The 27,045-nt window shown below is 38.0% G+C and overlaps 1 protein-coding gene and 2 non-coding genes across 3 annotated transcripts; 1 reads left to right on the top strand and 2 right to left on the bottom strand.

Annotated features, from left to right (window-relative positions):
- Positions 1–712: 712 nt before the first annotated feature.
- On the top strand, positions 713–820 carry LOC148544498 (small nucleolar RNA R71). The gene has a single exon (XR_015901612.1). It is a non-coding gene; the product is annotated as a small nucleolar RNA R71 (small nucleolar RNA).
- Positions 821–7,391: 6,571 nt separating this feature from the next.
- On the bottom strand, positions 7,392–10,303 carry LOC107616818 (uncharacterized). The gene is made up of 7 exons (XM_088500205.1): positions 9,856–10,303; positions 9,480–9,718; positions 9,189–9,392; positions 9,007–9,099; positions 8,798–8,902; positions 8,284–8,685; positions 7,392–7,583 (listed from the first exon to the last, which is right to left on the bottom strand). The coding sequence occupies exons 1-7, from the start codon at positions 10,286–10,288 to the stop codon at positions 7,566–7,568; spliced, it is 1,494 nt and encodes a 497-aa protein (XP_088356331.1). The 5' UTR covers positions 10,289–10,303; the 3' UTR covers positions 7,392–7,565.
- Positions 10,304–25,650: 15,347 nt separating this feature from the next.
- On the bottom strand, positions 25,651–25,758 carry LOC148544497 (small nucleolar RNA R71). Its single transcript, XR_015900242.1, has one exon. It is a non-coding gene; the product is annotated as a small nucleolar RNA R71 (small nucleolar RNA).
- Between the last annotated feature and the right edge of the window lie 1,287 nt (positions 25,759–27,045).

The following is a 27,045-nucleotide window of genomic DNA, read 5'->3' as shown; positions in this document are numbered from 1 at the left end:
TATTGCTTGGGAGAGTACTAGGAGGGATTTCAGTGATCCTTTTACTCAGCTGGCCCACTTGTGCTTCCAGATTTCTAATGGAAGACCTTGTTTCATTCATGAAACTTACAGTGGCCTTGGATAGGTCAGAGACTAAGTTTGCTAAATTAAAAGTATTTTGTTCAGAGTTCTCTGTCTGTTGCTGAGTGGATGATAGAAAGGGTTTATTATTGTTAAACCTGTTTCTTCCACCATTATTAAAGCCTTGTTGAGGCTTTTGATTCTTCCATGAGAAATTTGGATGATTTCTCCATGATGAGTTATAGGTGTTTCCATAAGGTTCACCTAAGTAATTCACCTCTGCTATTGCAGGGTTCTCAGGATCATAAGCTTCTTCTTCAGGAGAAGCCTCTTGAGTACTGTTGGATACAGCTTGCATTCCATTCAGACTCTGAGAAATCATCTTGACTTGCTGAATCAATATTTTATTCTGAGCCAATATGGCATTCAGAGTATCAACTTCAAGAACTCCCTTCTTCATAGGCGTCCCATTACTCACAGGATTCCTCTCAGAAGTGTACATAAACTGGTTATTAGCAACCATGTCAATGAGTTCTTGAGCTTCTGCAGGCGTTTTCTTTAGGTGAATGGATCCACCTGCAGAAGTATCCAATGACATCTTTGATATCTCAGATAAACCATCATAGAAGATATCCAGGATGGTCCATTCTGAAAGCATGTCAGAAGGACACTTTTTGGTCAGTCCTTTGTATCTCTCCCAAGCTTCATAGAGGGATTCACCTTCCTTCTGTCTAAAGGTTTGAACATCCACTCTAAGCTTACTCAGCTTTTGAGGAGGAAAGAACTTGGCTAAGAAAGCCTTGACTAGCTTATCCCAAGAGTTCAGGCTGTCTTTAGGTTGAGAATCCAACCATATTCTAGCTCTGTCTCTTACAGCAAAAGGGAAAAGCATGAGCCTGTAGACTTCAGGATCTACTCCATTAGTCTTAACAGTATCACAGATCTGCAAGAATTCAGTTAAGAACTGAAAAGGATCTTCAGATGGAAGTCCATGAAACTTGCAGTTCTGCTGCATCAGAGAAACTAGCTGAGGTTTCAGCTCAAAGTTGTTTGCTCCAATAGCAGGAATGGAGATGCTTCTTCCATGTAAATTGGAATTAGGTGCAGTAAAGTCACCAAGCATTCTCCTTGCATTATTATTATTTTCAGCTGCCATCTCCTTTTCCTGTTTGATAATTTCTGACAGGTGCTTACTGGTTTGTTGTAATTCAGCTTCTCTTAGTTTCCTCTTCAGAGTCCTTTCAGATTCTGGATCTGCTTCAACAAGAATATTCTTGTCCTTGCTCCTGCTCATATGACAAAGAAGAGGGTACAGAAAAATAATAATAATAGAGATCCTCTTTTTTTTTCTTTTTTTCTTTTTTTTTTGTGAGTGAGGGAGAGGTGTTAGTAGATGAATAAACAAATAGAAGGAGATGAGAGAGAAGAGAATTTTCGAAAATTATTTTTGAAAAAAGAGTTAGTGATTTTCGAAAATAGTTTTTGAAAAAGGTTAGTAGTTTTCGAAAATTAAGATTTAAAAATTGAAATAATTAGTTAATTAAAAAGAAATTTTGAAAAAGAGGGAGATATTTTCGAAAATTGGAGAGAGAGAGAGTTAGTTAGGTAGTTTTGAAAAAGATAAGAAACAAACAAAAAGTTAGTTAGTTAGTTGAAACAAATTTTGAAAAGATAAGAAGTTAGGAAGTTAGAAAAAGTATTTTGAAATCAAATTTTTGAAAAAGATAAGATAAGAAGATATTTTTGAAAAGATATGATAGAAATTAGTTTTTGAAAAAGATTTGAATTTTAAAATCACAATTAATGACTTGATTCACAAGAAATCATAAGATATGATTCTAGAACTTAAAGTTTGAATCTTTCTTAATAAGCAAGTAACAAACTTGAAATTTTTGAATCAAAACATTAATTGTGATGTTATTTTCGAAAATATGATGTAAAATTAAGAAAAATATTTTTGAAATTTTCGAAAATAACTAAAAAAAATTGAAAAAAGATTTGATTTTTGAAAAAGATTTTGAAAAAGATAAGATTTTTTTTAAATTGAAAATTTGATTTGACTCATAAAAACAACTAGATTTTAAAAATTTTTGAAAAAGTCAAATCTAATTTTCGAAATTTTAAGAGAGAAAAAGGGAAAGATATTTTTTTATTTTTGAATTTTTATGATGAGAGAGAAAAACAAGAAAAAATGATGCAATGCATGAAAGTTATGGATCAAAACAATGAATGCATGCAAGAATGCTATGAATGTCAAGATGAACACCAAGAACACTATGAAGATCATGATGAACATCAAGAACACATTTTTGAAAAATTTTTAATGCAAAGAAAACATGCAAGACACCAAACTTAGAATTCTTTAATGCTTAGACATAAAGAATTCAGGAATGCATATGAAAAACAAGAAAAGACACAAAACATGCAAATGCAAAGATCAAACAAGAAGACTTACCAAGAACAACTTGAAGATCATGAACAACACTATGAATGCATGAATTTTTTCGAAAAATGCAAGATGAACATGCAATTGACACCAAACTTATAACATGACTCAAGACTCAAACAAGAACACAAAAATAATTTTTTTTTATTTTTATGATTTTCTAAATTTTTTTTTGGATTTTTTTTTTCGAAAATTATTTGTAAAAGAAAAAAATAAGGATTCCAAAATTTTTAATATGAATTCCAGGAATCTTGCCATGTTAGTCTAAAGCTTCAGTCCAGGAATTAGACATGGCTCACTAGCCAGCCAAGCTTTCAATGAAAGCTCCGGTCCAAAACACTAGACATGGCCAATGGCCAGCCAAGCTTCAGCGAAATATCAGAATATACTGCTCCTTACTTATCAAATATGTAACTTGCCTCTATGCTGATGGTGTGGAAGCCTCAGTCCAAAAGAATTTAGACATGGCTTTGCAGCCAGCCAGGCTTCACATGCTTCATGAAACACTAGAATTTATTCTTAAAAATTTTGAATAAATTTTTTTTTTCGAAAACAGGTGAGAAAATTTTGAAATATTTTTGAAAAATTTTTTGAAAAGAAAACAAAAAGAAAATTACCTAATCTGAGCAACAAGATGAACCGTCAATTGTCCAAACTCGAACAATCCCCGGCAACGGCGCCAAAAACTTGGTGCGCAGAAATTGTGATTACACTTTGATTATGTAAAATTCATCACTCTTTCTTTCCCTGGTAATGGCGCCAAAAATATGATGCCAATACCATGGTTCACAACTTCGCACAACTAACCAGCAAGTGCACTGGGTCGTCCAAGTAATACCTTACGTGAGTAAGGGTCGAATCCCACGGAGATTGTTGGTATGAAGCAAGCTATGGTCACCTTGTAAATCTCAGTCAGGCAGATATAAAATAGTAATGGGGTTTTCGAAATTAATTAATAAAATAGGGATAGAAATACTTATGTAAATCATTGGTGAGAATTTCAGATAAGCGAATAGAGATGCTTTCGTTCCTCTGAACCTCTGCTTTCCTGCTATCTTCATCCAATCAGTCTTACTCCTTTCTATGGCTAGCTTTATGTGATACATCACCATTGTCAATGGCTACTTTCGGTCTTTTCTCGGGAAAATGATCCAAATGCCCTGTCACGGCATGGCTAATCGTCTGGAGGCATCACCCTTGTCAATGGTTTCATCTTATCCTCTCAGTGAAAATGGTCAACGCACCCTGTCACAGCACGGCTATTCATCTGTCGGTTCTCGATCCTGCTGGAATAGGATTTACTATCCTTTTGCGTCGGTCACTACGCCCAGCTCGTCATAGTCATTCAATCATTGAATCCTACTCGGAATACCACAGACAAGGTTTAGACCTTCCGGATTCTCTTGAATGCCGCCATCATTCTAGCTTACACCACGAAGATTCCGATTAAGAGATCTAAGAGATACTCATTCAATCTAATGTAAAACGGAAGTGGTTGTCAGGCACGCGTTCATAGGGAATGATGATGATTGTCACGTTCATCACATTCAGGTTGAAGTGCGAATGAATATCTTGGAAGCGAAATAAGATGAATTGAATAGAAAACAGTAGTACTGTGCATTAATCTTTGAGGAACAGCAGAGCTCCACACTTTAATCTATGGAGTGTAGAAACTCTACCATTGAAAATACATAAGTGAATAGAGGGTAGGCATGGCCGAGTAGCCAGCCTCCCATGGAGGTCTAGAGATCTAAAAGTGATCAAAAGATACAATCCAGGATCAAAAGATATCCAATACAATAGTGAAATGTCCTATTTATAATAAACTAGCTACTAGGGTTTACAGAAGTAAGTAATTGATGCATAAATCCACTTCTGGGGCCCACTTGGTATGTGCTTGGGCTGAGCTTGAGTGTTGCACGTGTAGAGGTCCTTCTTGGAGTTGAACGCCAGCATTTGTGCCAGTTTGGGCGTTCAACTCTGGTTTTGGATCCTTTTCTGGCGCTGGACGCCAGAATTGGGCAGAGAGCTGGCGTTGAACTCCAGTTTGCATCATCTATTCTTGGCCAAAGTATAGACTATTATATATTGCTGGAAATCCCTGGATGTCTAATTTCCAACGCAATTGGAATCACGCCATTTCGAGTTCTATAGCTCCAGAAAATCCACTTTGAGTGCAGGGAGGTCAGAATCCAACAGCATCAGCAGTCCTTCTTCAACCTCTGAATCTGATTTTTGCTCAAGTCCCTCAATTTCAGCCAGAAAATACCTGAAATCACAGAAAAACACACAAACTCATAGTAAAGTCCAGAAATGTGAATTTAACATAAAAACTAATGAAAATATCCCTAAAAGTAACTAGATCCTACTAAAAACATACTAAAAACAAGGTCAAAAAGCGTATAAATTATCCGCTCATCACTTAACAATAACATGTATACTCAAGTGTTACAATAATTTAGCACACATATACCTAATCATGATTTGGTATATGAGTCGATAGAGGAGAATGTCGAATTATCAAATTTAGATCTTGTGCACTATTTGCAGACGATTGCTTAGATCGCAAGAGAGAAAGCGTTTCATCAACATTCATACTAGGAGAAGTTTGTTGCAATATAAGTTTCACAATATCTTCCAATCCTTGCAGCCGTTACTTATAGTGGTCTAATTCAATTTTTAAAGTTGTTATCTTCTCTTCACTTTGTTTTTTGATTTCATCTATTTCTTTATTTTTCTTAAGAGAAATTTTTGTAATAGTTCTTTCCAAACATCGAACTCTTCTTGGATTCTCTTTACCAAACACTTTTTAAAATGCATTGGTAGGAGTTTCTCCAACTTCTTGAAAATCATCAAGTTTATCCTATACACACAAATATATTATATGCCTATTTTTAGTGATAAAAATTCAATGAAAGAATGATCAATTTAATCATAAAAAGATTAGAGCCTCAAATTGATTCTCCTAAAAAAAATAAAATCATAGTTATATTAGTTATTCTATCATCTAAATAATCACACATGTCATAGATCATTATGACCCTTATAATCTAATTCACAAAAGGACTAGCAATTTTATTCATTGTTATATCTTTTTAAAATTAATTTGAAACATCTAATATTTAGAAGGGCAAACCAATACACGATAATATTTTAGAAATAATTTTAAACATTTATCCTATATATTTCTAATTATAAGTGATATAAATATGAATATCTTATAATTAATCCAACAACCTATTGATAACTAATAAAGGCAGCAATCCAAAATAGGCATAAAACAGCCATAAAATAGCAACTGAAATAATAACCATGTCAGCCATAAAACAGCAACCACGACATTCATAAAACAGCAACTATGACAGTCATAAAATAGCCATAAAGTAGCAACTAGAATAGCAACCACGACAGCCATAAAATAGTAACTAAAACAGTAACCATAACAGCCATAAAACAGCAATTAAAACAAGAAAATTATAGACTAACTTACAATAGCAACTTGTGTTTCTACGTCAAGTATTTTTCCTTTTAGTCCATTCTGAGTTGCAACAAACATTTTAGCTTGATTTGGTTCCTCTTTGTTCTCTTTTTTCTCATGATACATACCAAGATGACAATTATAAAGTTATAACATACTAAAATTAGGTAAAAATCACGAGTAGAGAATTTTAACTCAAACATGACCTTACAAAAATCAACACGCACTCTTGCAAAATTGATTGGCCCCATTTTATGCCTCTATTGTTGCTTCTCATGATTTTCAGAATTTATAACACACATGCACTACAAAAAAAAAGGTCTATGGTCACGGTGAAAAACCGTGACCATAGCTAGTGAAAAGGGTGACCATAGGTCTATGGTCACGGTTTTTGACCTATGGTCACGGTTTTTCTGCCGTGGCCTATTCTCTCATGGCCATAGACCTATGGTCACGGTTTTTTTATCTATGGTCACGGTTTCTATGGCCACGGTTGTAATGTTCAAATTCTGGCACTTTAGGCCACGTTTTTTTACCGTGACCATAGGTTAATCTATGGTCACGCGATAAAACCGTGACCATAGCCCATCTATGGTCACGGTTTTGGCCGTGACCATAGCCTCTATGGTCACCCCTTCCCAAAACCGTGACCATAGCCCTATCTATGGTCACGGTTTTGGCCGTGACCATAGCCTCTATGGTCACTCTACCTAAAACCGTGACCATAGCCATATCTATGGTCACGGTTTTGACCGTGACCATAGCCTCTATGGTCACCCCTTCCCAAAACCGTGACCATAGCCCTATCTATGGTCACGGTTTTGGCCGTGACCATAGCCTCTATGGTCACTCTACCTAAAACCGTGACCATAGCCATATCTATGGTCACGGTTTTGACCGTGACCATAGCCTCTATGGTCACCCCTTCCCAAAACCGTGACCATAGCCCTATCTATGGTCACGGTTTTGGCCGTGACCATAGCCTCTATGGTCACTCTACCTAAAACCGTGACCATAGCCTCTATGGTCACCCCTTCCCAAAACCGTGACCATAGCCTTATTTATGGTCACAGTTTTGGCCGTGACCATAGCCTCTATGGTCACCCCACATGAAAACCGTGACCATAGCCTTATCTATGGTCACGGTTTTTTACCGTGACCATAGCGTCTATGGTCACCCCGCATTAAAATAGTGACCATAACCTTATCTATAGTCACTGTTTTCACCGTGGCCATAGCTTATCTATGGTCACCCCTCCTTAAAACGGTGGCCATAACTTATCTATGGTAACTTGTTTTATTTTATAAATTTTTTTAAAGCATAATCACATTCCAAAATGATGATAATCACAAAATAAATCTAAGAATGAGAAATTCAATAAATGTAAATCATAAAAGTTTCATTAAAAAGTAGATATCCATTACAACACTAATCAAAATAGAGTGTAATTTATCCATTACATGTATTATCGAATAAAATCTCTTATCAAAATGTAAAGAAGACATCAAAATAATACATTTAGATAACCAAAATCATTATAAGACCCATCCCATCTTATATTTGTATTGAACATATTTTCTTCACATCATATCCTCCTGCTAGCAAAAGAAATAAAGAAGTTAGAACAGAACAAAAATATTTTTGATGATGCATGCAGTGCAGTTGAGTAATGAATATGGAGCACAAGTTAAGTAAGTCAATCAATATGAAAATTTCAACCACTAAATAACAAGGAGCATTTGCATGTGGTTTTGAGCCATTTGGTAATGTTTATATGTTTTTAATCTATCTTTGAGTGGAACTTCAACTCCCCTGTTGAAGTCGCTTAAAACTGAAAAAAATCCAGCACAAAGAAACAACCGCAACCAAAATAGAAGCTTAAAAAACAAGGTAATACCGAAATACTATTATTAGCTTCCAACCCATCAAACAAATCAAGTAATCAACACCAGCGAAACAGAAAAACCAGATTGAGTGTGAAATCAATAGACAAAGTAAATTTTAAAATAATAATAATACTGATTGCTATATATTACTGAGTACTAATTCAATGCTGATTGCTACCCCTTCACCTTCATGTATTATTATTGCTTTATCTAATTTTCTATACCTTCTGAAGAGAAACAATGGTAGGTTATGCATCTTAGTTCGTAATTAGTTTCTTACCCTTCTATTCAACACGTGCTCATGGAGCCAATTAGCCAATAAAATCAACAATAAAATTAACATCAACAACAATCAGGTACTATTAAGCAATCAGCCACTATTAATTTAACTACTCATTTTGACAGTACTTACTTCCATATCTTTTGACACATGGTTCGATCCCAGTGAAGGAGGAATGCTTCGCCTCGCATCATTTGGTGCACTACTTGCATCAGGCGGAGATTGTTGGGCAGCTTCTATCATTACTTGCACTTGTTCCGCACTCATACCAGGATTAACTTGTTGCAACACCGTTTTGATCAAGCTTGTTAAACCATCCAACTTGGAAGTCAAGTTATTTTGATTTTTTTCCATAGTTGAAACCACTTCAGCATGTTGTTGTTGCATTTGTCGGATTTGCTTATCCTTTTTAAGAGAGGATTTTGTGACTGATCGACCATAGAAACGAACCCTACCATGTCTCTCCTTTCCAAACACCGTTTGAAGCGCTTCATCATCACTGTATCCAGCTTGCTTCAAATTTTGAAGATGTTCCTATTACACAGAAGGAAAATTGTAATAAGTTCATGTGCGCATATGCTGAAAATAAAAAAAATGATTTACACATTTCTTTTAGTGTACATTTCTACGAAACTAAACAACTCACAATCGTCTCTTGTGTTCCCGAGTCAATTTCTCCTTTCTTGTTAGTACGAGTTACAACAAACATCTCAGACTGTGATGGATCTTCATTGCCCTCTTTTTTTGCACGCTACAAAGAAACCATCAAGGTTACTCGAAGTCAACACAGATGAAGTCAACATAGACGACATGAAAGATGTAAAGATACTTAAATGCGAAGTACAAATATGATACCAATTCAGCGCGTACTAATTCAAAACTAACTGGTCCCATTCGATGATTCCATTTTTGTTTGGATCTATTTTCACGATTTTTCTCAGAAATAACCTACATATTGTTGTAATACAAAAATACATAAAGTTAGTTAAATACACAATACCATTAATAAAGCCAAGAAAGTTGTGAAAATAACTTACTTTGATGATATCAAGACTCCAAAATTGAACTAATTTCCTAAAATGCAGTTCAGGTACAGTAATTGGACGATTTTTCATCATCTCTCTGAATGAGCTGTACGGTGTATAGTGATATTTTTTTATCCGTTTCTTAAATTGCTTCCATGACTCTCCAATGGTATCTATCACCCAAGGCTCAGCATCACTTGGAATTTTATATTTAGACTATGAATAAACAGTGAGTTATGTTATTTTACCATACAATGCTAAGCCTAATTGTAAACAATTTAAAAAGGAGAATGGTCTAGTTACCTTTGCATAATCCAACATTGAAGTTTTAGTCTCACTTGAAACAGCTTGCCAACTAGTATATAATAACGTGACCAAATTAGAGTTTCTTGCAAGTGTACCTAAGAATCGACTAAACAATTGAACCTGAGTCTTTGTTGGGCCTATAGGTCTGCCGTTGCACCATGTTAACTCTATCTGTGTCTCCATAGCATGAATATGCTTGAGTTGGGTGGGACCACGAACTTTTTTATTTTTGGTACCTATTTCCAATGTCATTACTAGAGAACATTAACAAGAATACTAATGAAGTAAATAAAAGAGTAAGCAACTAAATACAAGAGTTAGGTTGATGTCTTTCACTATTTGCTATTGAAAAAAAAAAGGATAAAGGCATTACCGAGTTGACTGTCACCACTATCACCAACACTTGGATTGTGATCATCATAATCATATTCATATTCTTCATCATTTTCATCCAATGATATCCCATATTTTTCGAAAAATTCATCCAAAGTCATAGCCGGGATAAGAGACTCAATCTTATGTTCTTCTTCATTGGCATATTCTTCATTCGATTTCATCATTAGCATGTTCTTATTGGTCGGCTTCTTGCTTTGACCATCAGCTTCATTACTATTCATCTTGGGTTTATCATCTTCCACCTTTGAATTCTTCATTGGCACCTTCTTCCTAGACGACTTCTTCCCACTTTGACCCTCAATTTCATTGGCTTTCATCTTGACTAGATGATTTTCTTCGTTGCAGTTCTTTGTTGGCATCTTGATTTGATCCTCATGGTCTTTCATTTTTGTTATCTTCTTGGTTGCCATTTTGCTTTGACCTTCATCGTCAACTCTTGTCAGCTTCTTCTTTGGCATCTTGCCCTTTTTCATTGTCTCATGTTTACTACTATCCCCACATGCAGCTAAAACATGTTCCCTTTTGATTTGAAATTGTTTTAACAATGCATAAGCACTCGTGAATTGTATTTTTCCTGAATTTTTCACTGGACTCCTCATCTTCAAGGGACTTCTTTGTGACTCTATTTGTGATAGGGTCCTTAACCTTTTTCTTTTGGGATTTCCTTCATTGTTCATCCTGTATAAAAAAAAGTCAAATAAAGCATCAACATAATTCAATTGCATGAAGGAGAAAATTAAGTAAACAAACATTGAGAGGGCAGGGTCGAATCCCACGGAGATTGTTGGTATGAAGCAAGCTATGGTCACCTTGTAAATCTCAGTCAGGCAGATATAAATTGATAATGGAGTTTTCGAATAATAAATAATAAAATAGGGATAGAGGTACTTATGTAAATCATTGGTAGGAATTTCAGATAAGCGAATGGAGATGCTTTTCGTTCCTCTGAACCTCTGCTTTCCTGCTATCTTCATCCAATCAGTCTTACTCCTATCCATGGCTGGCTTTATGTGATACATCACCACTGTCAATGGCTACTTTCGGTCATCTCTCGGGAAAATGATCCAATGCCCTGTCACGGCACGGCTAATCGTCTGGAGGCATCACCCTTGTCAATGGCTTCATCTTATCCTCTCAGTGAATAATATGCTCACGCACCCTGTCACGGCACGGCTATTCATCTGTCGGTTCTCGATCATGCTGGAATAGGATTTACTATCCTTTTACGTCTGTCACTAACGCCCTGCAATCGCGAGTTAGGAGCTCGTCACAGTCATTCATTCATCGAATCCTACTCGGAATACCACAGACAAGGTTTAGACTTTCCGGATTCTCTTGAATGCCGCTATCATTCTAGCTTACGCCACGAAGATTCTGATTAAGAGATCTAAGAGATATTCATTCTAGCTTAATTCATGTAGAACAGAAGTGTTTGTCAGACACGCGTTCATAAAGGAGAAGGATGATGAGCGTCACACATAATCATCACCTTCATCACGTTCTTGGGTGCGAATGGATATCTTTAGAAGAGAAATAAGAAGAATTGAATAGAAAACAGTAGTACTTTGCATTAATCTTTGAGGAACAGCAGAGCTCCACACCTTAATCTATGGAGTGTAGAAACTCTACCGTATGAAAATACATAAGTGAAGGTCCAGGCATGGCCGAGATGGCCAGCCCCCTAAAACGTGATCAATAGTCTCCTAAGATGAACAATGGGTTAAAACTGAGACCAAAGATGCCTAATACAATAGTAAAAGGTCCTATTTATAATAAACTAGCTACTAGGGTTTACATGAGTAAGTAATTGATGTATAAATCCACTTCCTGGGCCCACTTGGTGTGTGTTTGGGCTGAGCCTAAGTGTTGCACGTGCAGAGGCCATTTGTGGAGTTGAACGCCAGTTTCTGTGCCAGTTTGGGCGTTCAACTCTGGTTTTGGATCCTTTTCTGGCGCTGGACGCCAGATTTGGGCAGAAGGCTGGTGTTGAACGCCAGTTTACGTCGTCTATTCTTGGCTAAAGTATGGACTATTATATATTGCTGGAAAGCCCTGGATGTCTACTTTCCAACGCAATTGGAATCGCGCCATTTAGAGTTCTGTAGCTCCAGAAAATCCACTTTGAGTGCAGGGAGGTCAGAATCCAACAGCATCAGCAGTCCTTCTCAACCTCTGAATCTGAGTTCTGCTCAAGTCCCTCAATTTCAGCCAGAAAATACCTGAAATCACAGAAAAACACACAATCTCCTAGTAAAGTCCAGAAATGTGAATTTAACATAAAAACTAATGAAAACATCCCTAAAAGTAACTAGATTCTACTAAAAACATACTAAAAACAATGTCAAAAAGCGTATAAATTATCCGCTCATCAATTGTAAATATTTGTTTTTCGCTTGTTTATTTGTTTTTGTTTTTAATTTTTTCTTTTATTAGCTACTATGAATTCTCACCCTTGTTGCTTTAAGTTTGGTTCCAATGTTGTTGTAAGAAATGGAAACTATAATGAAAATAGGCATCAAGGTTGGAAGAATCAAAGATGGGAGGAGCCACAAGGATTTGATCAATCCTCTTGGCAATAACCCCCTCCAATGCGCTATAACCAACAACCATTCTGTGATGCATACCAAGACAACAGTTATGGTGGACCTTTTCGTGACAACCAACCTCCACCAAATTACTATGGTCAAGAGCCATTCCGAGGTGCGTACCAAGATGATAGATGTGGTGGACCCCCTTGTAGTTACCAACAAGCTCCATCATATGCCAATGAACTACCTCCTCAACATAGCTTTGAACTACCATACTCACAAGCCACCCACAACCATTCACCTCCATATGACCCTAAACCTTAATCACCCCAATTCCAATCCAATTACCCCCAAGAACCACCACTTCCATATGCACCATGTCCATATCCATCGACCTAAGAATCACAGGCTCGCCTCAAGGAAACAGTAGATCAATTTCATGCAACCCTTCATCAACTGGAGCAAGCAATAAATCAATTACCTTCCAGATGTTCGGACACTCAAGGAACACCCATGGCTTCATGTGGAGAATCTAATGAAGAACGTAGCATGAATGAGACACTAAAAACTCTGGTGGACAGTAAGGAGCATGAATTTATACTGGAACAAGTGGAGGAAGCCGGAATTATTGAAAAGGAAGAAGTGGTCAAAGACTTAGGAGATGCAAAACGTCCATAGGAAAGCCCAGTCATAGAGCCCCCCTTCTAAGGAGTTTGAATTTGATGTTGAGGAGGGTGTACAACCTCCAAGGCATATCATGGTTGAAGACTTTAAAGGGGATGATCAAGAGATGGATTCAATCATTGATGAATTCTTATCTACATTTAAATCCTCTCCCATTGGACTTGACATGGAGATTAAAGAAGAAGAATAACAACCTCCCATGCCCTTGGTGAACAATGAAAAAGAGATCGAATTGGAAGAAAGCTACCAAGAGGAAGAGGTTAAAATTGAAGAAGCTTGCAAGGAGGTGGAAGTTGTCAAGGAAGAGCTCAAGGGAATGGAGCTGGAAATCACCTTTCCAAAGTTGCTGGAGACCTCTCCCCAAAGCCATCACTGTCCATTCCTTCATTCAAGTGGGTAAATCTTTCATCTCTAAGCTTAATTAGCCCACTTGAATATGCTTTGCTTGAGACGGATGGGCAACTTAGAGCTCTTTGTGGCTATAAGAGTAAGAGGGAGATGGTTAGTGGCAAGAGTTGTCATGCAAGGTTCAATATGGTTGCATGCTCCAAATTGAAGTATAAGGGTTGATATAATTCTCAATTGAATGGGTCTAGAAAATTGTTTTGATGTCTCAGTAAGAATTTCGACTGTTCACCACCCAAGTGGAAAAATGATGATCAACAAGAAGACGGGTGCAAAAGCAAGGTTTGGGACCCCAGAATTCATTCTAGCAATCAACACTCTTGGGGTCTTGTCACTTGCTTTAACTTGCTTGAAGGCTTTATGCAAATAGTGTGGGATCCCGGAGGCTATTGGAATTGCAAACATTGGTGGAGATTCCTGGATGAGTTCAAGCACAAGCCACCATAACAAGGAGCTCACCAAATGTCCAACTTAAGGACTCTAATTAAAAGTGCTAGGTAGGAGACAACCCACCATGGTATGATCGTTCTTTTTCAGTCTTAGTTTTATTTTGTTTTGTTTTATTCTTAGTTTTATTTTATTCTATTTTTCTTAGTGTTCATTCATAATGTCTGCATTAGCATCTGCATTTCGCATTCTGCATACTGCATAAAAAAAGAGGGGGATCGACGCGCAAGCGTCTACGACGTGCAAGCGTCTACGACGCGCACGCATCATTTGTGTATGCACAACCAAACAGAGAGTGGCGCGAGAGACGCGCGGGAGGGGTGCATGAAGCACAAGCCACCCCACGCGTACGCGTACGCGTCCCCTGCAGAAAGTGCGACCCACGCGTAAGCTTCAGCGACGCGTATGCGTGGGGATGAAAATCAGCGTAAAAATCATATGAACAGAGAGTTGTGCTGCCCCCACGCTGGAACTGTGCTAGAGGCACAAGGTCATCCACGCATACGCGTCTCTGACGCGTGCGCGTCCTTTTGCTTCCAAGACCACCCACGCGTACGCGTGGGCGACGCTTATGCATCACATGGTTAATGCAGTTTTCACGCGCACGCGTGCCCTGTGCACGCGCGTCGCGTCCCGTTTTTAATTTCCCTCCCATTTCTTCTCTCTTTTCTCTTTCTTTCTTCCTCCTTTCTTACTTTCTTTTTCTTCGTTTATTTACCTTTTCATCCTTCTTCACTTTCATTCTATTTGTACTTAATTTATTTGCATACTTTCATTCGTTGCATTTTAATTTTTTGCATATTTTTATCTCCTTTTCTAAATTTATTATTTTTCCATTGGTGTTAAATTTTCTTATTCAACTGTTACATCTTTTCTTGAATTATTCTGGTGCTTCATGACTTGTTTTATTCTGATTGGGTATTATTATGCATAAGTCAATACTAATCTTTTATGATACTTGCATTCCATTTGCATTGCTATGCATTTACACTGTCTTTCATTGCCCACACTCTTCTCCCATTATTGCAATTTTTGCACTGTTGATACGCCAATTGCTTTTACTGTTTTCTCACTTGCATGTTGTAGCTACCATGTAACTAAGACTCTCATTATTTGGCATTAACCCAACCATATTTTAAATTGTTTTCTATCTTTGTTTTTGGGTTACTTTTCTTCTTTTTCCTCTTCTTTCAGGATGGCCACCGAGGAAGGGAAACAGAAAACTTTCACATGGGGAGACAGACAAGTCCATCTGCACAATCTTTGGAGAAAAGCGCCAGTTGGAACCACCCGTTCACTTGCACATCTTAGCATGCACCGAGGACTGTGCAATCTTTAAGTGTGGGGAGGTCGATACCGATCTCCATGGGTTAGTTATTTCCTTCTCAACACCAATGTTTTATTTTCTTTGTTTGTTCATTGTTACATTTACATGTTTGATTGCATATTTGCTTGATTTTGTGCATATTTTACCACCACTTGGTTAAAGTAATATTTTCTTTTTCAAGAAACTTTTTATAGCATTCCACTAATTTGAATTAAAATTTTTATTAAACTTGTTTGAAGAAATATTATTTTGGAACATGGTTTAGAGCTCGAACACACAAAACCTGTGAGATTTTGAGCTTATTTGATTGGTTGCATTTTATCAACCAATATTTTATTTTTGGTGTGTGTTTTTCTCTCTAAAATTGTGATTTTTGTCTTGCTTGATTCTATATTTCCATTGTTTAACGTATACATGCACTTTTATGATTGAGGCCTTTGTTTCACTAAGCTTACATACCCATATGGCCTTACCTTTCATTATCCCTTGCAAACCAATTTTGAGCCTATTATACCCCTTTGTTCTTTACTTTAGCACATCATTAACTTTAAGCGGAAAATAATAATGTCCTTAATTTGAATCCTTGGTTAGCTTAGACTAGTGACAGTGCTCACAAATTAAGTGTGGGGAAATTGGGTTTGCCAATATTTGGTTTGAGAATTGGGTGCTGTGTATTCTTGAGAAAATATGAATAAGAATGTTAAGAACATGTTTATGCATTGAATACCTTAATCATATGCATTGAAAAAGAAAAAAAATTATTAAGAAAAGGAAAATAGAAAAAGAAAAAAAAGAGAGAAAAAAAAGAAAAAGAGTAAATAAATAAAAGGGGACAAAATACCCCAAAGTAAATGGTGAAAGCAATGCATATGTGCTGTACTCAAAATCGGATGCATGAATATGTGGTAAACATAGTTAATGGGCAGTTAGATTTTGCATTGTAATTACATGGATTGTCTTAAGTTAGGTGGGAAAAGTTTAAGTTAATTAAGGATTCAGATTTTAGTCCACTTAGCCAAATACAATCCTACCTTGACCCTAACCCCATTACAACCCTTAAAAGACCTCTTGATATGTGTATCTGTGCATTAAATACTTGTTGATTGTTAGAAGAAAAGCAAGCCTTAGAAAGCAATATTAGTAGAGAATTGAGAGAATCGAACCTCAAACACTTGAGAGATTAGAGTGTATACATTTCCGGTGAGGGTTCGATGCTCGATTCTTTGTTCCCAGCTTTCACGAGCTATTTTCTTTTACAAGTTTACTTGTACTTTATTTTATGATTTGAATTAGTGAAATTCAGTTCATGTCTGTTCTTGAAAGATTTATTTATTTTTCACCAAGTAGGTAAAAGTATTTTGCATTTAGCTGCATTCATACAGATAGGTTGCATTTCATACATTCTACCATTCCTCTTCACTCTTATAGCTTCTCTTGAGCTTAGCATTAGGACATGCTAATGTTTAAGTGTGGGGATCCATCTTGTGACGAAGCCTTTAAGCACTTCAAGATCGTATTGTCGGAGCCCCCTGTACTCAGAAAGCCTAGGGAAGGAGAGCTCTTGTACATGTACCTTGCTATTGTGGAAAAGGCCTTAAGCGCTATCCTGGTGAAGGAAGAAGGTAAATAACAGCAACCGATGTACTTCATAAGTAAAGTGCTCCAGGTGCTGAGCTAAGGTATAAAAGGTTAGGAAAGGTGGCCTTCACCCTACTGATTTCTTCTTGGAATCTAAGGCAGTATTTTTAGGGGCACCCAGTCATAATAAGAACCAACCAGGCAATCATGCAGATATTAGAAAAGCCCGACCTAGCAGAGCGGATGATGATATGGGCAATAGAGCTATCTCAATATGACATCCAGTATGAGCCTCGCCACACCATCAAGGTACAAGTAATGGTTGACTTCCTAGCAGAAGTAGCTGGCGACCCTTGCGAGAGCCCGAACACACGGTGGAAACTCCACGTGGATGAAGCATCCAACTAAGTGTTCGGTGAGGAAGGGATAATATTAGAAAACTTAGAAGGGGTGACTTACGAGTAGTCTATTAAGTTCGAGCTCCCGGTCTCGAATAACCAAGCAGATTATGAGGCCATGATTAGGGGCCTAATGCTTGCAAAGGAAGTTGGGATAACAAGACTCGAAATCAATAGTGATTCTCAGGTGGTGACAGCCCAGGTAAATGGAATGTACCAAACTTATAACCCGCTATTACAAAAGTACTTAGAAGAAACCAAATAGTTGTGTACGGGTTTTGAGGAGGTAGTTGTGCAGCACGTTCTCAGGAAAAAGAATGCTAGAGTAGACCTGCTGTCAAACTAGCTAGCACCAAGCTTGGACCAAGAAACCGATCTCTCATTCAAGGCTTGGAAAAGGAGCCCTCAGTAGCCCTATGCTTAACCCGAGACCACCACCAAGAACCCCCTTCTTGGGCTGACCCGATCCAATAATTCATCAAGGAAGTGAAGTACTCGCAAACCTGGAAGAAGCTAAGCTCGTGAGAAGATAGGCCGCTAAGTATACAGTAGTGAAAGGCTAGTTATACAAGAGAGGACTCAACCAACCTCTATTGAAATGTCTGAGGCCCGGGCAGATGGAGTATATCATGAAAGAGGAACACGAGGGATGTTGTGGGCATCACATCGGAAGAAAAGCTCTAACTCGAAAGCCCGTCAGGGCTGGTTACTATTGGCCCATAATGATGGCCGACGCCAGCGAGTACATGAAGAAACGATCTAGGTGCCAAGAAAATGTGAATTTCCACAAGGCACCATCATGGCCTCCGACCTTTCTCCCAGTGGGGAGTTGACCTACTGGGCTCGTTTCTGAGACTCAACAAGTAAAGTATCTGATCGTGGCTATTGATTACTATACGAAGTAGGTAGAAGCAGAGCCACTAGCAAGCATATCATTGGCAAATTGCTGCAAATATCTGTGGAGACAGGTAATCGCAAAGTTTGGGATCCTGGAGGTCGTGATATTAGACAATAGGACACAATTTTTTTATAAGAAATTCGGCGAGTTCCTGTCAGGTCTCGGTATCAAGCAACGACCCCTAGAGCAATGGACAGGTAGAGGCAGCGAACAAGGTCATCCTAAAAGGATTGAAGAAGTGATTGGAGCAGATGAAAGGCTTGTGGGCAGATGAGCTAGCCTTCGTCCTATGGTCTTAAAGGACGATACCATAATTTTCTACCAGCGAAATGCCCTTTTGTTTTACCTACAGGGTAGATGCTGTTATTCCTATCGAGATAAGAGAACCCAGCCCAAGGCTCCTACCAGGAGGCAGCGATGTGGCGAGTGAAAAGGACCTGGTAGACGAGACAAGGGCGATGGCCCACTTGTCAGAAGCAGCACTGAAGCAAAGATTAGCACTGTGTTACAATCACAAAGTACATAATAGAATATTTGAAGAAGGAGGTCTAGTTCTACGGTGCAACGACATTAGGCCATCAGCACCGAGGAAAAGAAATTTGTCCCCAAATTGGGAAGGACCGTACAGGGTGAAGAAGTACAGGGGAAATATGCGTACAAACTAAAGCGACTAGACGGGAATGAGCTCTCGAGAACTTGGGATGCAGCGAACCTAAGAAGATTCTACTCGTAGGGGGCAACACTTCTTCCACCCTAACAACCTCCTGAACATGATTTGGTTATACCTTGTTACTTTTTGTCCTCACTTTATTGCTTTTGATATGCCTATGCCTTATTTTCGTTTTACTTTTATTGCATGCCTCTTTGTATTATCGAGTGTAGTTTGTAAAAAAAGGGTACTATTTCCCCTTACCGTCAACACGGAACAGAGGTGAGGGGTTTTGATGAGGCCCATTTTCAATAAAATTCTTTTTCCTTTCAAGAATAATTTTCAATTATATCTATGTCTTCTCAGGATTTGATCAACCTGAGATCCCCCTATGCAGTAAAAATAGATATCCATCATGACACGACTAAACGGCCAAGTTAGCATAAACATCACATGAGTAAATGACCAAATTAGCTTAAATGCATAATGGTTCGTACCAAGTAATATCTCAGGTGAGTGAGGGTCGATCCCACGAGGATTGATGGACCAAGAAACAATAATTGAGCGATTCACTTAGTCAGACAAGCAGAAAATAATATTTTTGGGTTCAAAAACATTAAACAGTAGTTCAGGAATTAAGAAGGAAATTAGTAGATTGGGTGTAAAAGGTATGCGAGAGACGGTTAAGGTTTCAGAGATATTTATTTTTCTGGATTAATGGTTCTTACCAATTGCTTTAATCATGTAAGATTCAATTCATAGCAAACTTTAATTGACTAAACCCTAATTCTTTAGTGGTTTGATCTCCTCTAACCTAATCAACTGTTAATTTCTTGGTCACTTAAATTAAGATTAAAGGTTTAGGTCCAATTCTAGTTTATTAGCCACAAAAACCCTAATTACCCAACTATAAGATGATTATATATCGCGTATCACGTTAAGTCCAGGTAATCAGTGATTTAGGAGGAGTTACTTTCAAGCTATTATCCAAGTGAGTTAACTTTCCCAAGAATCAACAAGAATTCATGTAGAAAAAGAGCTATCTTCCAATATACTCAAATTCATAAGATGAAGAACAAAAGTAATCCTTGAATATAAATCAATGCATTGATTGAAAAAATAATGACAATAATATTAATCCATAGAATAAATAGAGCTCCTAATCTTAACACAGGAGGTTTAGTTGCTCATGGCTCAGAGAAAAACTAGGGTTTCCAAAAGTGTGTCCAGTGCGGAATGAGAAAGAGAGGAGCGAAGAAGCCCGAAGAGCTGAATCTTTTTCCCTTTTTATATCTAACCTAATTGATTTGAGGCTAAAATAAAATAATTACTACTAAAATCCCAAAAGATTGTGTTTTATTTTAACTAATAATAAAGATAAACTAAAATAATAATGATTATTAACTAAATCTACTAATGAAGCCCGTTCCGTACGATCCAAATTCGCACTACTAGCGCTAAACACATGGTTGCTGAAGCAGAGTGTTTTGCGTATGTTGCGGTCTTCCTGGCGCTAAACGCCAGGCTCCGCGTTTAGCGCCACTAGTGTAGCTCAGGCACATTTTACAAAGCTCTTGGCACTTCGGGGCATTTAGCGCCAGCCCAACAGAGACCTTGCACACAGCACGAGATGCCTGGCACAAACGCCCAGTAGTGGCGTTTAGCGCCAGCTTGGTAGCTTCACTTTTTCTCCTTTTTCTTCTGCACGAACTCTCCCAAACTCGCCCGGATTTTTTTTTGAAATAAATAAAACCACAATGCGCCTCAAAGTAGCATCCAAACAGGCTTCCAACACTAAAATCTCAATAAAACTCAATGAATTCATATCTAAAAAATAAGAAAATCAAAGAAAAGATGCTCACGCATCACGCAGATACAAGTTTGCAAATTCACAAGTTTACAAATTCAAAAACAAATCCAAAAATGTATAAACGGGGCAAATAATCGGTGCACCAACACGAAAACAACTAATGCAAAAGAGAAAGAGTTCAACTATAGCAAAAGAGAAATAGAGTTCAAACTACAAAAACAAAAGCGGCTATTACCTCGGCATGTCCACAATCTTGCCATCTTGGATTATCTTGAAATCTCCGATGCAGAAGTGTCGAAACCGGGAGCAAGCAGAAGCACTTGGGTCTTCATCGCCTCCTTGGTAGCAGATATGGCATCCCGAGCATCCTTTATGATCTCCTTATTCTTTTTCCGCATATTGGTGGCCTTAAGGTGAGCAGAATCTGCCAATTTTATGACCTTAGCCAGCTCCTTCTCGAGTTCTTTTACCCTATCCTCTGCCGTAGTAGTCCGATCTTAAGCATCGTTGACTTGCTTCAGAAGGGTGGTATCTTGGTTATTAAGGCGTTGGATCTCTTCGCCGGCCTCCTTCAGCTACTTCTCGGCATCCTCCAGCTTTGTTACCACAGTTTTCCCCCAGCCTTCAGTTTAGAAATTTCATGCTGAGCCACCTAATACTTCCTATTTAAAGTATGGCACTGGGCCAAGACCGACTCCACCTTCTTCGTGATAGCAGCAGCTCGGAGAAGGCTCCGATATGTCTACTTGGCTTGTGCTGCCAGGTCTTCATCACGGAAAAAAATTTAAGTGCCTGATAGTAGTTGGGAGTCAATAAAGGTGCACGCATCGAAGTGTTTTTTCATAACGAAAAGAAGTTGCCCCGGGCTGGACCCATCATGTTACTTCTTATGATTGGAAATCTCCAGTATATCATCGTCCCCTTCTCGAGCTCCGAAGATTTCCCAACCACAACTCCCTTGTCTTGGTCAACCTCGCCAGTAGCGCTATGCCCAGGTTGGGGGTCGGGTTGGACCTCCGGCTCCTCGGGCTGGGGAATCTCCACCCTTGGCCTCGAGAGAATTAGTTCCATCGTCATATCTGTCAGGAAAAAAGTGGGTCATCAAGCAACCAAAGGTGATGTTCCCACCTGCCATCTCAACTGCAAAGAATAACAAAAAACCAAAGTTATGACACTGTTATAAAATAGAAATAGATTAGTCAGGAAAATAGAACACGGCTCAGAGAACGCCCCAAATTCACCCATGTGGTCTCGACCGGCATCCGGTGGCCCATCAGAAGAAGAGGATTAAGAGGGTTAGAGCCAAACACATCTGATGAGCGGATAATTTATACGCTTTTTGGTATTGTTTTTAGTATATTTTAATTAGTTTTTATTATATTTTCATTAGTTTTTAAATAAAAATCACTCTTCTGGACTTTACTATGAGTTTGTATGTTTTTTTGTAATTTCAGGTATTTTCTGGCTGAAATTGAGGGACCTGAGCAAAAATCTGATTCAGAGGCTGAAAAAGGACTGTAGATGCTGTTGGATTCTGACCTCCCTGCACTCAAAGTAGATTTTCTGGAGCTTCAGAAGCCCAATTGGCGCGCTCTCAATTGCGTTGGAAAGTAGACATCCTGGGCTTTCCAGCAATATATAATAGTCCATACTTTGCTCGAGCTTTGATGGCCCAAACAGGCGTTCCAAGTCAGCTCAAGAATTCTGGCGTTTAACTCCAAAACTGGCACAAAAGCTGGCACAAAAGCTGGCGTTTAACTCCAAGAAAAGTCTCTACACATGAAAGCTTCAATGCTCAGCCCAAGCACACACCAAGTAGGCCCGGAAGAAGATTTCTGCATTAATTACCTATTTCTGTAACCCTAGGCTACTAGTTTTCTATAAATAGGACCCTTTGCTATTGTATTTTCATACTATCCATCTTTTACTCAAACCTTCATACACTTGATCACATTTTGGGGGGCTGGCCTCACGGCCATGCCTGAACCTTGTTCTTATATATTTTCAACGGTGGAGTTTCTACACACCATAGATTAAGGTGTGGAGCTCTGCTGTTCTTCATGAATTAATACAAAGTACTATTGTTTTTCTATTCAACTCAAGTCTATTTCTTCTCCAAGATATTCATTCGTTCTTCAACTTGATGAATGTGATGATCCGTGACACTCATCATCATTCTCACCTATGAACATGTGCCTGACAACCACCTCTATTCTACTAGCAATGGCTTGAATGCGTATCTCTTGGGTTTCTGATCTAAGATTGGAACCTTCGTAGTATAGGCTAGAATTATTGGCGGCCATTCCTGAGATCCGGAATATCTAAACCTTGTCTGTGGTATTCTGAGTAGGATCTGGGAAGGGATGACTGTGACGAGCTTCAAACTCGCGATTGTGGGGTGTGTGACAGACGCAAAAGGATCAATGGATCCTATTCCGACATGATCGAGAACTGACAGCTGATTAGCTGATGTTGTGACAGAGCATCAGGACCATTTTCACTGAGAGGACGGGATGTAGCCATTGACAACGGTGATGCTCAACATAAAGCTTGCCATGGAAAGGAGTATGAATGATTGGAAGAAGGCAATAGGAAAGCAGAGGTTCAAGGGGAACAAAGCATCTTCATACGCTTATCTGAAATCCACCAATGAATTACATAAGTATCTCTATCTTTATTTTATGTTTATTTTCATCACTTTAAACTCCATAACCATTTGAATATGCCTGACTGAGATTTACAAGATGACCATAGCTTTCTTCAAGCCGACAATCTCCGTGGGATCGACCCTTACTCACGTAAGGTTTATTACTTGGACGACCCAGTGCACTTGCTGGTTAGTTGTGCGGAATTGTGACAAAGTGTGATTCACGTTTAAGAGCTCCAAGTCTTTGGTGCCATTGTTGATGATCACAATTTCGTGCACCAAGTTTTTGGCACCGTTGCCGGTGATTGTTCGAGTTTGGACAACTGACGGTTCATCTTGTTGCTTAGATTAGGTACTTTTCAGAATTTATAAGAATGAATTCTAGAGTTTCAAGGTGATGTTCTTAGCATCACAAAAGCTGATTGATTCTCATCAATTTAGCTGCTGAATGTAATGTCCTGCTGAAGCTTGGCCAAACATGTCTAATCTTTTTAGACTGAAGCTTTAGACTAACATTGCATGATTCCTGGAATTCTCATTAAAAGTTTTGATTCTCTTTTTTTTTCCATATAAGTTTCGAAAATCACAAAAAAATCTATAAAATCACAAAAATCAAAAATATTTTATGTTTCTTGTTTGAGTCTAGTATCAATTTTTAAGTTTGGTGTCAATTGCATGACTTTCTTCTTCTTGCATTTTTCGAATTTTTACATATTGTTCTTCATTGATCTTCAAGTTGTTCTTGATGATTTCATTGCTCTGATCTTTAAATTCTCTTGTTTTGTGTGTTTTGTTATTTTTCATATGCATTCTCAATTTGTTAGTGTCTCCTATATGAAAATTTTTAAGTTTGGTGTCCTGCATGCATTGTTTATTTGATCTTAGTTGCATTTTTTATTGTTGTTTCTCATCATCAAAAAATTCAAAAATATTTTCAAAATTGTGTCTTTTCAAGTCAATAATATAGAGAATTGAAGATTCAGAACATTCAGCAGAGGAATCAAACAGAAAAAGCTGGGCGTTCAAAACGCCCAGTGAAGAAGGAAAACTAGCGTTTAAACGCCAACCAGAGTACCTGGCTGGGCGTTTAACGCCCAAAAAGGTAGAGATTTGGGCGTTAAACGCCAGAATGGGCACCATTCTGGGCGTTTAACGCCAGGATGACACTAGAGGGAAGATTTTATTTTTAATTCACATTTTTTTCAAGTTTTCATAATTTTTCAAAATCAAATCTTTTTCAAATCATATCTTTTCAATCATATCTCTTTCAAAATCAATTTCTTTCCATTTTTTATTTTATTATTATTTTCGAAAATCCTTGCTTCAATTCAAGATTTACTTCAAAAATTTTCAAGTTGTTACTTGTCTATTAAGAAAGGATCAAACTTTAAATTTTAGAATCATATCTTTTAATTTCTTGTTAGTCAAGTAATCAACTTTAATTTTAAAAACTTTCTTTTCTAAATTGATTTTCAATCATATCTTTTCAATCACATCTTTTTCAAAATTAACTCTCAATCATATCTTTTTGATTTCTAATTTCAAAATCTTTTTCAAAAATCACTTAATTTCTTTCCTAATCTTAATTTTCAAAAATCTCAATCAAAATTTTCAAAATTTCTTTTAATTATTTCAAAATCTTTTAATTAATTTTCGAAAATTCTTCCCCTCTTCTCACATCCTTCTATTTAAGGGACCAAGACTCCTCATCAAGGTGCAATTTGAACTCTGTCCCTCTTGATAAGTTCGAATTCCCTCTTCTCCACCTCCTCCTTCTATTCTTCTTTTCTTCTGACACTTCAAGGAATCTCTATACTGTGACATAGAGGATTCCATACTTTCTTGTTCTCTTCTCTTTCATATGAGCAGGAGCAAAGATAAAAGCATTCTCGTTGAAACTGATCCTAAACCTGAAAGGACCTTGAAGAAAAAGCTAAGAGAAACCAAAACACAACTCTCTCTAGAGGGCCTAACAGAGCTCTTCAAAGAAGAAGAAACCATGGCAGCTGAAAACAACAATGCCAACAATGCAAGGAAGGTGCTTGGTGACTTTACTGCACTTGCTCCCGACTTCTATGGGAGAAGCATCTCAATCCCTGCCATTGGAGCAAACAACTTTGAGCTTAAGCCTCAATTAGTTTCTCTAATGCAACAGAATTATAAGTTTCATGGACTTCCATTGGAAGATCCTCATCAGTTCTTAGCTTAATTCTTGCAAATCTGTGACACTGTCAAGATCAATGGGGTTGACCCTGAAGTCTATAGACTTATGCTTTTTCCTTTTGCTATAAGAGACAGAGCTAGGACATGGTTGGATTCACAACCTAAAGAAAGCCTGAACTCTTGGAAAAAGCTAGTCAATGCCTTCTTGGCAAAGTTCTTTCCACCTCAAAAATTGAGCAAGCTTAGAGTGGAAGTCTAAACCTTCAGACAAAAGGAAGGTGAATCCCTCTATGAAGCTTGGGAAAGATACAAGCAATTAATCAGAAGATGTCCTTCTGACATGCTTTCTGAATGGAGCATCATAGGAATTTTCTATAATGGTGTGTCTGAACTATCCAAGATGTCATTGGATAGCTCTGCTGGAGGATCTCTTCATCTGAAGAAGACGCCTGTAGAAGCTCAAGAACTCATTGAAATGGTTGCAAATAACCAATTCATGTACACTTCTGAAAGGAATGTGAATAATGGGACAAATCAGAAGAAAGGAGTTCTTGAGATTGATACTCTGAATGCCATATTGGCTCAGAATAAAATATTAACCCAACAAGTTAATATGATTTCTCAGAGTCTGTCTGGAATGCAAGCTGCAATAGGCAGTACTAAGGAAGCTTCCTTTGAAGACGAAGCTTATGATCTTGAGAACCCAGCAATGGAAGAAGTAAATTACATGGGAGAACCTTATGGAAACACCTATAATCCTTCATGGAGAAATCATCCAAATCTCTCATGGAAGGATCAACAGAGACCTCAACAAGGTTTCAACAACAATAATGGTGGAAGAAACAGGTTTAGCAATAGCAAGCCTTTTCCATCATCTTCTCAGCAACAGACAGAGACCTCTAAGCAAAACCACTCTGACTTAGTAACCATTGTCTCTGATCTAATTAAAACCACTCAAAGTTTCATGACTGAAACAAGGTCCTTCATTAGAAATTTAGAGGCACAAGTGGGTCAGCTGAGTAAGAAAATTACTGAACTCCCTCCTAGTACTCTCCCAAGCAATACAGAAGAAAATCCAAAAAGAGAGTGCAAGGCCATAACCACAACCCACACGGCCGAACTTGGAGAGGAGGAAGAGGCAGTGATCCCCATTGAGGAAGACCTCAATGGACGTCCACTGACCTCCATAGAGTTCCCTAATGAGGAACCATGGGAATCTGAGGCTCAGACTGAGACCATAGAGATTCCATTAAATTTACTTTTGCCATTCATGAGCTCTGATAAGTATTCTTCCTCTGAAGAGGATGAAGATGTTACTAAAGAGCAAGTTGCTAAGTACCTTGGACCAATCATGAAGCTAAATGCCAGGTTGTTTGGTAATGAGACTTGGGAGGATGAACCTCCATTGCTCATCAAAGAACTGGATGACTTGACTAGGCAGAGATTACCTCTGAAGAGACAAGATCCTGGAAAGTTTTCAATCCCTTGTACCATAGGCACCATGACCTTTGAGAAGGCTCTGTGTAACTTAGGGTCAAGCATAAACCTCATGCCTCTCTCTGTAATAAAGAAGCTAGGAATCATTAAGGTACAAGCTGCAAGAATCTCACTGGAGATGGCAGACAATTCAAAG

The sequence above is a fragment of the Arachis ipaensis genome, chromosome B9 (assembly GCF_059453495.1).
Source record: "Arachis ipaensis isolate K30076 ecotype BB chromosome B9, ASM5945349v1, whole genome shotgun sequence".
In the NCBI taxonomy this organism is placed as follows: domain Eukaryota; kingdom Viridiplantae; phylum Streptophyta; class Magnoliopsida; order Fabales; family Fabaceae; genus Arachis; species Arachis ipaensis.
The sequence above is the reverse complement of the archived record's forward strand: the minus strand, read 5'-3'. Positions and strand labels throughout refer to the sequence as shown.